At 29.8% G+C, this 12868-nt stretch overlaps 2 protein-coding genes across 2 annotated transcripts; one reads left to right on the forward strand and one right to left on the reverse strand.

Moving 5' to 3' along the window:
• Positions 1–337: 337 nt before the first annotated feature.
• LOC125067326 lies at positions 338–8581 on the reverse strand. The gene is made up of 11 exons (XM_047675865.1): positions 7678–8581; positions 7258–7391; positions 7041–7170; positions 6786–6951; positions 5928–6108; positions 5454–5571; positions 4776–4896; positions 3786–3905; positions 3220–3508; positions 2807–2924; positions 338–2227 (listed from the first exon to the last, which is right to left on the reverse strand). The coding sequence occupies exons 1-11, from the start codon at positions 8449–8451 to the stop codon at positions 1973–1975; spliced, it is 2406 nt and encodes an 801-aa protein (XP_047531821.1). The 5' UTR covers positions 8452–8581; the 3' UTR covers positions 338–1972.
• Positions 8582–8725: 144 nt separating this feature from the next.
• On the forward strand, positions 8726–12415 carry LOC125067163 (50S ribosomal protein L1). Its single transcript, XM_047675577.1, has 8 exons — positions 8726–8938; positions 9011–9063; positions 9162–9292; positions 9622–9835; positions 10350–10517; positions 11352–11585; positions 11847–11944; positions 12221–12415. Exons 1-8 carry the CDS (start codon positions 8920–8922, stop codon positions 12351–12353), a joined length of 1050 nt encoding a protein of 349 aa, XP_047531533.1. The 5' UTR covers positions 8726–8919; the 3' UTR covers positions 12354–12415.
• The last annotated feature ends 453 nt before the right edge of the window (positions 12416–12868 follow it).

Consider the following 12868-nt stretch of genomic DNA (forward strand, 5'->3'; position numbering starts at 1 on the left):
AGCATATAAACTACTTCAGTACAGTGTGAATAAAAAGTAGGGAAATAAAATCTGTTTGCGAGTCAACATTACAACATGTGACAGGAATGAAACCTCTTTATGTCAAGAACATTAAATGTTAAAAATAGAAAAGGTGCACTAATATTTAACATTTAAATATTATTATTACGACACCAAAGAAGTTTCACTTTATTGATATATTAAAAATTAAATGACACTTTTTTTATTTAAGACTTCTGTTCAAATTGTTTCAAAATACAATAATGACAAACCAAAACTGTATTAATTGTAATAAAGTTGATTATTGTTATATTTAACATTTTCAAAACCTTAATAAATTATCTAACTTATATTTAAATTAGAGTGAAACCTAAGATATGCTTAATTTCATATTGTATATTATATGAAACACAAAGAATATAAATAAATCTAATAAAATATATAATTTTAAAATTAGCAATATGCTTTCAAAAGGACTTAATTTTAACTGCTCTTGAAAATCGATTTTATTAATGGAATGATTTATAAAAATGTCTCTTATACAAAATATACTTACTGACTTATAATCATTTATAAATGACGTGCCAAGAATGTCAATTTATAATAAATCAGATCTATTGCCATTAGGAATTCCTATACATTTAGGATTTCCTATTTTATTTTTCACCTTTTAAATGGTATTAGTATTAGTATGTAGTATGTATATAGTGCATAACATAATAAGATTCTATCTTAATCTAAAGTTTGTTTATCTTTACACCTTCTTCCATTGATATAGGCACATTATAAATTTAGCGACATCTTGTATTTTTTTTATATTGTATGTGCTAATAATTAGCTTTTCTTTATGTATATCAGAAGCATTACTATTTTATTGGTAGCATAAAAGGTTATTAGGTAGTAATGAATAAGTCATCACTGGGCCAATATATGTTAATTTTATGATCTATTATCAAAACTATTTGTCTAAGTACACCGTTAATGATGAATTAACCGATATGTTTATTAACGAGGTAATTTGTAATATATAAATACATATAAAAAATGTTTGTAAGTCTTAAAAAAACTTACTAAGTATTTGTGAAATTATACAACATAATTGCTTACTATAAGTCATTAACGACAAAATTTAAGTAGTTACATAATTCAAGTGAAATCAATCAACTTAAACTTTTTACATATATTGGATTAGTATTATATGTGTATTTTAAATATACTGAACACTTTGAGCTCCTATTTACCTAACTACATTAAAGGAAAAGCGAGATTCAGCTAAATGTTTTGGCATTTTCAAATTAATAAAATAATTAACTCCTATTTTGAAGTAAATTCTTACAAAAATCATAATAAGTATCTCAATTGATAATTCATTGTGTCATAGTATTAAAATACATAAAATAAGACAAAATTAGATTTAACCCCCATAAAGTGTTTCTAAATTAATATTACTTTCGTGTTGATTTGTCAAAAGTAGTTTAAAACACCACAAACAACACAAAATGTAGAAATTATAAAAAAAAAATATAGTCTATTCCACCCAACAGAGAAGTGAAGCAAAAAACACCTTGGCTATAAATTGACGAGATATCTTTTGTCGAGATTGGTCGAGAATGTAAAATAAAGTAAAAACTGTGTATAATATAGTAGAGAAGTGAAATATTGTTGTATAAAACATCTGAAAGTATATTAATCAGGAAATGTCTGCAATAGCAGAGCTATAAGAAAAACACATGGAATAGTATATCAAGGTCTGTTTATATTAACTCCTTTGATTGGAATAGAATATATATGTGTATATATTATACATAGAAATATCATGAATATCCAAACATTTAATCTTTTCAAATATTTTAAGAAAAACGTTTCCAATTAACAAAGGAACATATTTTAATTACAAAATATTTGAAATCTATCTATGAATAGTTTTGTTTGTCAGACTATATTTATCGGACACAATCAATATACTATGAAATTACCTGAATCTCCACAAAAAGATCAAAACTGTAAACAATACAGCGAAGCTACCTTGAATAGCTGCTGCTCCAGCCAGTCTACACTTGAACATATCAATGCGTGTTTCCTTATTTTCTATGATATTCTGGAACTCAGCTTCTACGATCTGACCATCGTAGTATGTGATGGGATCCTCGAATGGGTACTCATAGCCTTGTAAACATTCACACTTGTAACCGCCAGCTTCAAACCCGCGTCCTTGGATCGGTACACACTATAATGGAAAGGTAGAGTTATGTTAGTTACTATATTCTATAATTTCAAAGGTAATTAACTCAATCCAGTGTAGTATATACTGCTTCAATGCAAGTCAGTTCAAATGTATTCATGTTGCATATTTTCATCCAACACTTACAACACAAACATTGAGCTGTTCTTTCAGTTGAAAGCATTAGATAAATTGTATAATTAATCCAGATAAAAATAACTCACTACACATTTTGTTTTTTTTTTTCTAAATTGCATGATACATTTATCTATTAGCTGTAAATCAATTTAAACCATAAGAGAAAAGCCAAATAAACATTTGACACCAAATTAACGATATCATTGGTGTGAGAGCTTGATTAATTTATGATATTCACTATAGATTTGTAACAGTTATCAGAATTTTGGAAGTAAAATTAAAATGTAAATAAGTAGTTAAGTGTAATAGTGTTGTATTATAAATAAGATACATTAATCTCAAACTCTTAGTTGTGTGCAATATCAGCTATATTAGAAAATCGCATGAAATACGTAAATCTAAGGTTTGTTTAACTTTATTCCTAGTTTCATAATATGCTATACTCACATAAGAGGATCTCCTATCACACTTGTCAGTGCTTTTAAATGCATTTGGTATGTAAAATTTGTCCGGACACTGATTAATGTCTAAAGACATTAAAGACATGGTCACAGCCACAACTCCCCTGAAATAAGGCAATTTAAATAAATATTACGTTACACATTTAAATATCACAAATATCACCTATTATTTTATTCAAGTCTCTGTGTTAGCTTATTAAAAAAAAAAAGAATTTCGATTAAATAAATATACTAGTATAGTAAGTATATATCTTGTTATATTATATGATATTTGTTTATTAGCAGGTTATCTGGTTACTTAAGAAAAGAGTTCATATATAATAGGTATGAAATATTTGTCTCAAAGGATTTCACATAAAGACTACACATATTATAAATAAAATTCCCAATCACACTCACTTAAATTCCAGCTTAACTTTGACACTGTCCCACCCAAAGAATGGCGATGCATACGTAATAACCCATTGCTTCAGAGGTCCTTCGCAATCGTAGTATGGGCGTGTCCAGTGTCCATGTTTGAGACTAGCCGCTCTATAAAACGTGGGATATCTCTCGTATTGCTTCAGATATTTTCCGAATTCCGAATCACGTATTTTCATTTTAAGGAAATACTTCTCAAGGCTGTCGAAATTAGTCGACCATCTCTGTTTCAGGAATTGGTACCACGATTTGTTAATATACACAGCATCTGAATTTAATGGATGATAAAGAAAGCCTTATTATGACAAGTTTGCTTAAAACATTTTTGTGCAAGATGTGTTTTGAAACTTTAATTCCATTAATAAATATTATTAAAGCTGGTAATTAATGGTATTTATCCATAGAAATTAATTTTAGGTAATATTAATTTGTTCAATGTAATATTAAACATTTGTTGTAAATAAAATTAAAATAGAAACTATGATAGTAAAATAATCTATCAACACTACAAACTTAATTGTAATTTGAAAAAAAAAACAACATACCAGTTTTATTAATTCGCGCCAAATCCTCGAGTTTGAATTTCCTAGTGTTTAGCTCAGTCTTGTGTGCAAATGGTGCAAAGAATGTTCGGTTTGTAAACTTGTTTCTATCCCAATATGTACCTGAAGTTATTGCAAGGAAAATTTTTATTCAATATAGTGTTAATATTCACATAGTTGACAATACACAATAGAATTTAATTTATGTGAGGATAAAAAAAGTTCTCAAATTAGCGTTGCATTTTTTTATTGATAATGGTAGGCTGCCTGGCCAACAAGTCCTCTTTTGGTAAGCGGTCACTCCTACCCACAAACATTGGTGCTATTAGTAATATTAATCAGTCTTCATATAAGGAATGGAAAATAGGATGTTATGTCCCTTGTCCGTTATGACCACTGCCTCGCTCTTCCTTCAAACTGGAACATGACAATACTAAATATTGCCGTTTGGCAGTAATGATTTATTGATTAATTTATTACATCTAGTTTATTTCAATAGTGATGGTAAGAGGAGGTCAAAAGCCACACAGAAGACATAGACAGATTGTTAAAAACTTATTTTTTTATGAAACTGTTAATAAATTAACTACTTCCTGAAAATTATGGCTATTTTATCACATACAATATGGTGTTATTCATTATGTTGTAAGCATATATTATTCAAACAAACAGAAACAAAGTCTGCATTATGGATATTTGCAACTGTTGCATTATTGAAATAAAACTAGTTTTTAACGGATTTAATCGCGTATATTAATTATTTTAACATCCCGACGTTTCGAGCACTTTGCAGTGTTCGTGGTCACGGGCAGACTGTCTGAGTTGACAAAGTTTAGTTTTATTTCAATGTGTAATAATCGCGAAAATCTAAGACAACATTAACTGTTGCATTATTTACAACCAAAGCTTTTATTTTATATCTATGCAATGAATCATGACTAATACTGCTATCAGTACGTAGATTGTTTATTTTCAAGATATGTTATAACTTACCTGCAGACCAAATTTTAGAGTCACCAAGGACTATAGCAAGGGTTTCTCCGAGCATCTGATCCTCAGTGAGGGGCTTGTCGGCGACTCTTGTACCGCTGAAAACTTCTTTGGGATCTGACACCTGAAACAATTAGAAATTGTATTATTCACAAAATATTGTAGCTAATATTATATAGAGAAAAAATAATTTTTAAAAACACTTTAAATGAAAATGTCCAAAGAATATTTACAAAATAAATAAATGATGATGAATTGATGATTGATTTTTTTTTTGTGAAATAATTATTTTTGTTATCCAGAAGACAAAGTGCAAAAGTTAAAAGTTTTTACAAAACACAGCATTAATAGTGACCCTTGCACTTTTGCCAGATATGCTCTCATATTGAATTTCCTTATTTTTTTACTATTTTTTTTAAATAATTATTTATCTTCTGATTCCGAATAACATTGTTATACAGTTTTGACCCACAGATGTTCGATTAAAGTTGTATGATAGGAACATAATAAACATGATTGTTTTTACTAAAAAAAAATATTCAGATAGTTTATTTTTATGATATAATGTTGATAACATTATTCACATATACATTTAAAGCATCTATCTTTATTATATACAAATAATATGAGTATATTACTCATCATGAAAGTTATTAAATTAACTAGTTCTATGTGACATACCTGTAAGAAAGCACTTATGAAATTCGCCAATCGCACAGCCATTTTGGCTTGATTCTCAAACTGCTCTTCTGCACCAAAAGCGATATCACCATTCAAGAATAAATCTGTCGGATTATACCTGCAACGAGAAATACTTTCATATAGAAGTATATATACAATTTTATTTTTAAAATTATTGTGTAGATTTTTTTTTTTCAGATATAGTCTGAAGCCTCTGGGCTGTTGCTGACATTTTTTTGTCAAAAGCAAAAACATATATATTTCAATCAAGTAGGCTTTCTTTTGAATCTTCAATTCACATAGTCCACTCACACCTACTTTATATAGCTACCACTGGGTATGATCGTAGATTCTACCAAGATGAATCAGGAAGGAATTCAATAGGCATTCTATTTCATCTACCAAAAAAAGTAAATATAATAATCATACACAATTTTATCAATTCATACATATAACACAAAAGCCGGCACTCACAGCGAGCAGTTCCAGGGCTGCACGGAGCGGATGTAGTTGAGCACCTCGTACACGTTGACGCGCTCGGCGTGCAGCGCGGCCGGCCCGCTCGTGGCGTTCACGTACTCGTAGTAGCGGTCCGCGTACAGCGCGCGGATCAGCGGGTGCGCCTTCTCCCACTGCACCGGCAGCCGCTGCACCCCTGCACCACAGCACAACACACCACATAGTCTACTCCAACCACAAGAGCGCACCAGCAAATAAACAACATGTGTCATTAAATTGACGCATTGATCCGAGAGCTTGAATAATCTGCTAAATTCAATATGGATTTGACAAAAAATCGCGTTTTGGACGTCGACGAAGCCACATGTAATTAAAATAAAAGTTACGTGTAGGTACTAAGTTTTAATAACTTATAAAAAGTAAGTAGGTACTATTTAAAAACCAAACAAAGGTTTTTAAATAGTACTTACAAAATGTATTAATCTTTTTGGGTATAATGTCATTTAATGCTAACCCTGATTTTTGTATCTTGAGGGCTGACAAATTCAAATTGTATTCAAGCAATTTAAGACTGACCTCAAATAAATGGAATAATGACTGACATTGATAAATTAAGTATTTTAAAAATTAATTTAATAAAAAATCTGATGATACTTTAGCAATATGAAGAAATGGTAATAAGATATAAATAAGTTTATATAGATATTTATTTCTACTAAAATTATGTTCCATTGGAAATTATTATGTCTTCATTCTATATAAAGAAGTTTGACTATGATATATACGCCAAAAATGCTTTTTTGCTTCATGTTAATTATAAGTAAGACTTGGATTTGTAAGCATCACAATTAACAAATATAATGTCATACATACACCCAATTTCCAGACAGTCAAAGTTGTTATAATACTGGTCGGATGTCGCTCGTTCGATAATCTCGCCGAGGTACGGTCGACGCACAATACTTGGCAGACGGAAGCCGGGCCGGCACCGACACTGATAACCGCCACGCCGGAAACCCCAACCATGGATTGGTTCACACTAAAAGAGATTCAGAAATAAAATAAATAATGTGTAATATTAATTAAAACTTGAAAAAGAAATTTATATAAATAATAATTTCAAATTACTTCAGTAGTCTCTTCTTTACATCTCGCTGTTGAAGCAAATCTATTTGGTTTGTCATTACCCTGACTCGGTGGACATTGGTTTATATCTATCCTGTCATAATCCATTTCCATAACCACAGCTGCCGTATATCTGTATATTTTAAAAATATATTATATATATGCTAATATATAAAGTATAATCACACTTTTTAACTTCACTATGGTTTGATTAACTTACGTTGGATATTCAATATGCCTGAACTGAGTGTGACGGGGATAAATATCGGCAACAGGTGAAACTGCTGCCACCAGCCATTTGTTCAACCGACCGCAGTCGAAATAAGGTTTTGTCCAGTTCACTGGTCCAGGTGTCTATAATATATAAACTTAGACATGAATAAAAAAATAAATAAAAAATAAAAAAATACAATAACATTTTCAACCAGATTCAAAATACATTACAGTTTAGCTCATTCTTAGAATTTATATTAAGGATTTAGGTAAAACTTATATAAATATTACATTCAGAGTAGATATACTAAGTACAACCTAAATTTTAACAAATAAAAATATTGCTTTTTTAATAATTTTTTAGATGAAAATAACAAAATACTTTATCGCCCTGAGTTAAATTATATCTATTTTTTTACAAACAAACCTCATCATTGCCAGGGGGTCCATGGAAAGTGAATGTTTCATTGGTATTATTAGCGTATCTTATTTCAACTTGATATGTTGTTTTTGTGTCATGTCTATTTGATACCTTGTCGGGTAACCATAAAGAATACCACTCATTAGTACGATAGAAATCAGATGTGTAATCTTTTGACAAGCTTTCAGGGTCAAATGCACCAAGATCTTCCACAAAAAATGTATTTAATGTTGATATCTTTTGCAAATGAACAGGATCGTTGAAATCATCTGCTCTTAGAGCTCTAGGCGCGAATCTCGGCATAGTCTTATTGAAGAATCCTCGGTATGAGGACGTATATGACATGTTCGGTGAGAAATATAATGAACTAGCGTTTATATATGGATTAGCAGAAACGTCGGCTACAGATGATAGAAAATAATACATCATCCCTGGATCGTAGGTATCGTTTATCGCAGGTCGAATAAACCTGGACTGCAGAATGTAACTCCAGAAAAACGCCCTTGTCATAGCCATATTGTGCAAATGTAACATTGCGGTACGATTTGCGAACACGGGATTAATGTTTATCTCTTTTACGTCGGGATGGTGAGACACGGAATCCTCAGGAAGGAAGAGATCATCTAAATGGCTGATAAAGCAGTTGTCGGTATTAATTTTATCCATTTTTCCTCGAATTTCGTCTACAGAATCGCGTATTTGCCATTCGTACTGACCGGCCACACCCCATAGCAAAGCACACAAAGAAACCACAAGTAAAGTACAATTGATTTTATACATTTTTACTTAAAATCTATTAACACCACAATATAACTCAAACTTGTGTTATAATCAGGAATATAAACATTGGAATGCTTATTTTGTAATTTTATTTGACCGCATTGTAACGGAAACCGATTGTTTTGGTTTGACAGAAATACACAAATTTCAAATGACATTAGTGTTTAGCAGACAGCTTGTAGATTTCAACGATAATTATTGTCATCATTCAAAAGTTTCTTTTTCTTTAACACTTTGAGATTGAACAATTTGTAAGTCATGTAAATAGATCACAATACCAAATATGTATTTCTATGTATTCAAGTAAATCACATATTGGAAAATAAATACGAGCACAAAAAGACAGCTTTTAACCTTCTGCCTCTATTACATAAATGAAAACAAAAAGTTGTCTATAGTTAACCTAAAAAGTGTTTAAAATTTTATAAACATTAAAAAAATATTTGACCTAATTGATACTAATAAATAATGGCCGGAACGTTATTTCGTAAGTTTAAATACGCGATCTTTCGTATAATTTGTTTATACACAGTTTTTCATTGAATAATATTTATTACAGGTTCCTTGTTTAATACTGCTTTAAGTCTTCATAAACCCAATGTTACGACTTTAGTAAGTAACTGATAAGTTTATTTTTTTGTAATTGATCAATTATTTATAATGTATTACTTATAAAACCAAACTGTTTCTAATAAAAATTACAATTTCAGAAATCCATACACACTGGACCAGTATATTATGCAGCTCGTAAGGGTACTCGAGCTAAGGCTCGTGCGAAGAAAGTCAAAGTTGAAATCACTAAAATTGGTTTTATCCCCCATAACCAAAGAGGCAAAAATAAGTAAGCTTATAGCATTACTATACCATAAATGTTCGGTCTTTTCGAATTATAGGAGTGAGGAAATAAAGAGTAACCTTGTGTATTTTAATATCCCGCAAAAATGGTCGCTATGACCGAGATCACTCAGAAAAATGTAAATAATGCATAAATATAAAAAAAATATTATTGAACATATTGTAGTCAATGGTTTTATAATAGATACATACATTTATGTTTATGAACTATAATGTATTTTTATATACTTAGTCTATTAATTAATTAAATTATAAATACATTTCAAAAGGATTTTTGGTTCATGCTTTGATGTAAAACATTTGAATATTTTTTAGAATAACAAAAGTTCATGTGAACAAGCATTTAGATTATTCATTTAAAATGGAATCAAAAGATGATGTGTATCCTATGCGATACTACCGCTGGTTGACATATACTGCTGAGGATGCTATAACGGCACATAAGGAAACTCACGATCCAACAATGTATAATGCCCTTGATTCACTTTTGTTTGCTCAAATTGAATTTAACATGGAAGCTGTTAAAAAGGTATGATTTAATAATTAATAAAACAAAGTAGTTTATTTTAAGCTATGTACATTTTACATTAATGTAAAAGTTATTTATTATATTGATATAATATAGTCATTGATCTATGTAAGATTGATATAGGATTTATATTATTTATATAGAATTTTTTTATTCATATTAATTTGGTCAGTCAGGTCAGTTACTATATATTTCATATGGTTTTACCCTCAACTGATTGGGGCAGGTGTAACTAATATTAACTTACTAACTAATAATAATATTATGGTTATCATATACCAAACTAAGTGTTAGTGGCTGCGAGATTGTGTCCTATCAGCTAAAGTTATTGCTGTATCCTTATTAATATTCTTCAATCTATCAGTGTGCCAAGCAGTCAAGTAAAGTCGAGCTTCAATCTTAATTGAATTAACAAAAATCATTCACCCAGGCAAATATTATTTAATTTGGTCATAAAAACAATTTTCAAATTATATAACAAGTATAATATACCCACTTTTTTTTAATATTACAGAATCGTTATTTAGACAATGTTATACGTCTCACACTACTTCCCCATTTCTTCCCACGTGATGAGGAAAGAACCATCCTTGCATTTTGTAAGGGTCCTGAATTGATCAAGCAAGTTACAGAGGCGGGAGCAACTACTGTTGGTAGTACAGAATTAGTTAAGAAGATTCAGGTAATTTAAAGTTATTTTTGATAATTAATTAATGCAGTAATTGTGTAAAACACTATGAGAACAGAATATACTTTATGGTTATTTAAGTAGGTTCTTGTCAATTTTCGAATCTCTCAGTTCCTCATAATCGGAATATAAGATGAATTCTGATAAGATAATAATAACTCTTGGATAACATTACATATCCTGTAAAAAAGTAACCCTATCATCATTGAACAGTAAGAAATGGCTAAAGCTCTGAAATGATACTTTTGGCAATGCAGCTTATATCTAGATAAAAAATATTTATTTTAATTTCATTGGAACTAAATTGCTTAAAAACAATTGAAATATTTTTTTTCCTAAATAACCACTTAATCCTTAGATGCCTGAAGTACCATTTCTTCCATTTCAATGATGTTATGATTGAATATGTTTGATGAATTGATTTGTATTTTAAATATGGGCGATGAGGATTAGTAGTGGATTTCATTTCAATGCAATTCCACTGCAAACACTTAAAAAGTCACTGGGACTTTTTAATGTCACATCTATTTATTAATAGGCAAAGACAAAACAGTTGACACCTTTTCTTCCTGTGTTTGTCAAGCGATTGTTTGTCTCTTGTTCAGTTATTAAAGAGTTATAGTATTATGAAAATAAATTTAGAATCATACAAATATATATATGAATATGTATACTAGTGATATTTTATTTCTAATGCTTGATGGTGAAGCAAAACACTGTAAAGAAATCTATCTATATAATCTACATCTGTATAGAAAAAAATCTGTCATATTTTCAAGCAAAGCATGAATCCAAAAACTAACTCCTCTATCCGACTTTTATTTTCAGGAGGGAGAAATCAAACTAGGTGATTATGACTATGTAATAGCTCACCCAAATATCTTAACGGATTTGGTTCCAATCCGTGGTTTGATGAAGAGACGTTTCCCGAACGTGCGCTCCGGTACCCTGGACCCCAACATCTGTGACCTAGTCAAGAAATTTGCTGCCGGAGTCCAATACAGAATCGTTAAGGATGACCATCAACAAAACTTTGGTTCTGTGGAAGTTCCTGTCGGACGAGTGAGTTCAAAAATGTTTTGCGATATACTGTCATATAAATATAATTTAGACTATAAATCACTCAGGAGTAGTGCTTTATACCAGTGAAAAATATTTTTACTATTTAATCATTACTTCCGAAAATTATTCATACTTATAAACAAACATATTTTACTTCCTTATAAATTATAATAGTAGTATAGACACGTTTGAATTTGCAATATATAAAGATAAATAATCAACATTACTCTAGTAATAATTACAATGGGTTCTCCATTTCAGTTAAATATGGAAACGAAGCAAATTACAGAAAACATTGATGCTTTATTGAAAGACTTACAATCTATACGACCGAAAAGAGATGGACTTTTTATTACAAGGTAGTATAAAGTTACTAATATTTCTCTATTTCTACTATCTAAGTGAGTGAGTCAAACTTCGAAGCATAAAAAATCAAGATATAGAGGTAAATGTGGAGCTATTGATTATTAGTTTTAAAATATGGACAACTATTTGCTTTCACCGCATTATTTATTGAGAAATAATCAGCATACCATATACAGCTATGTTGCCTGGTCTCTTAAAAATCATGTGACCAACTGTTTATCGAATTATATTTTGTTGAGAAATAAAATAATTCATGATTTATTCCACAGATGCTATCTAACAAGTCCTCCGTCACCTGAAAAGCTTAAAATCGATCCATTTGTGTATGTTGATCGTACGTTATCAAAGGAAGTTCAAGAGGATAGTGACAATGAAGATGAAGAGGTTGCCGCAAAAGCTTAGATTATTTATGTTTTTATGTAGTAATTATATTAGAATAGCTGGTTAATAAAAAATAAATAATTGTAATAGACTTTTACTTAACTGAAAACACTTACGTAAATAAGCCACCACAAATTTGCAATAACTTAAAATATGAAGTAATTTTTGTTTTATTATTTTTTATTTTTGTGTAATGGCAGAACTACAAATATTGCTATCTCTTTCTAATAATGGTTAAATCCAAAAGTAAGTCTAATAAGATTTAACCAGATTGTGTGCTTAAAAGAATAATTTATACTGGAACCATTAATGAGATGATCTGGATCAATTTACTTGGTCACTCTACGTTATCTATTAGACATAAATGAAAATGAAATTACTTCGTTTTATTAGATATGGTATAAGAGCTAACATCAATTTAAATTATAGTGAATAATGAATATTAACAATGTTACTATTTTAAAATATCAGACGATAATAATTAAGTGTTTTAAGTCCTACAAATCAACTGGTTTTTTTTAATCCCATATAAATTA

The sequence above is a fragment of the Vanessa atalanta genome, chromosome 11, assembly GCF_905147765.1.
Source record: "Vanessa atalanta chromosome 11, ilVanAtal1.2, whole genome shotgun sequence".
Classification (NCBI taxonomy): domain Eukaryota; kingdom Metazoa; phylum Arthropoda; class Insecta; order Lepidoptera; family Nymphalidae; genus Vanessa; species Vanessa atalanta.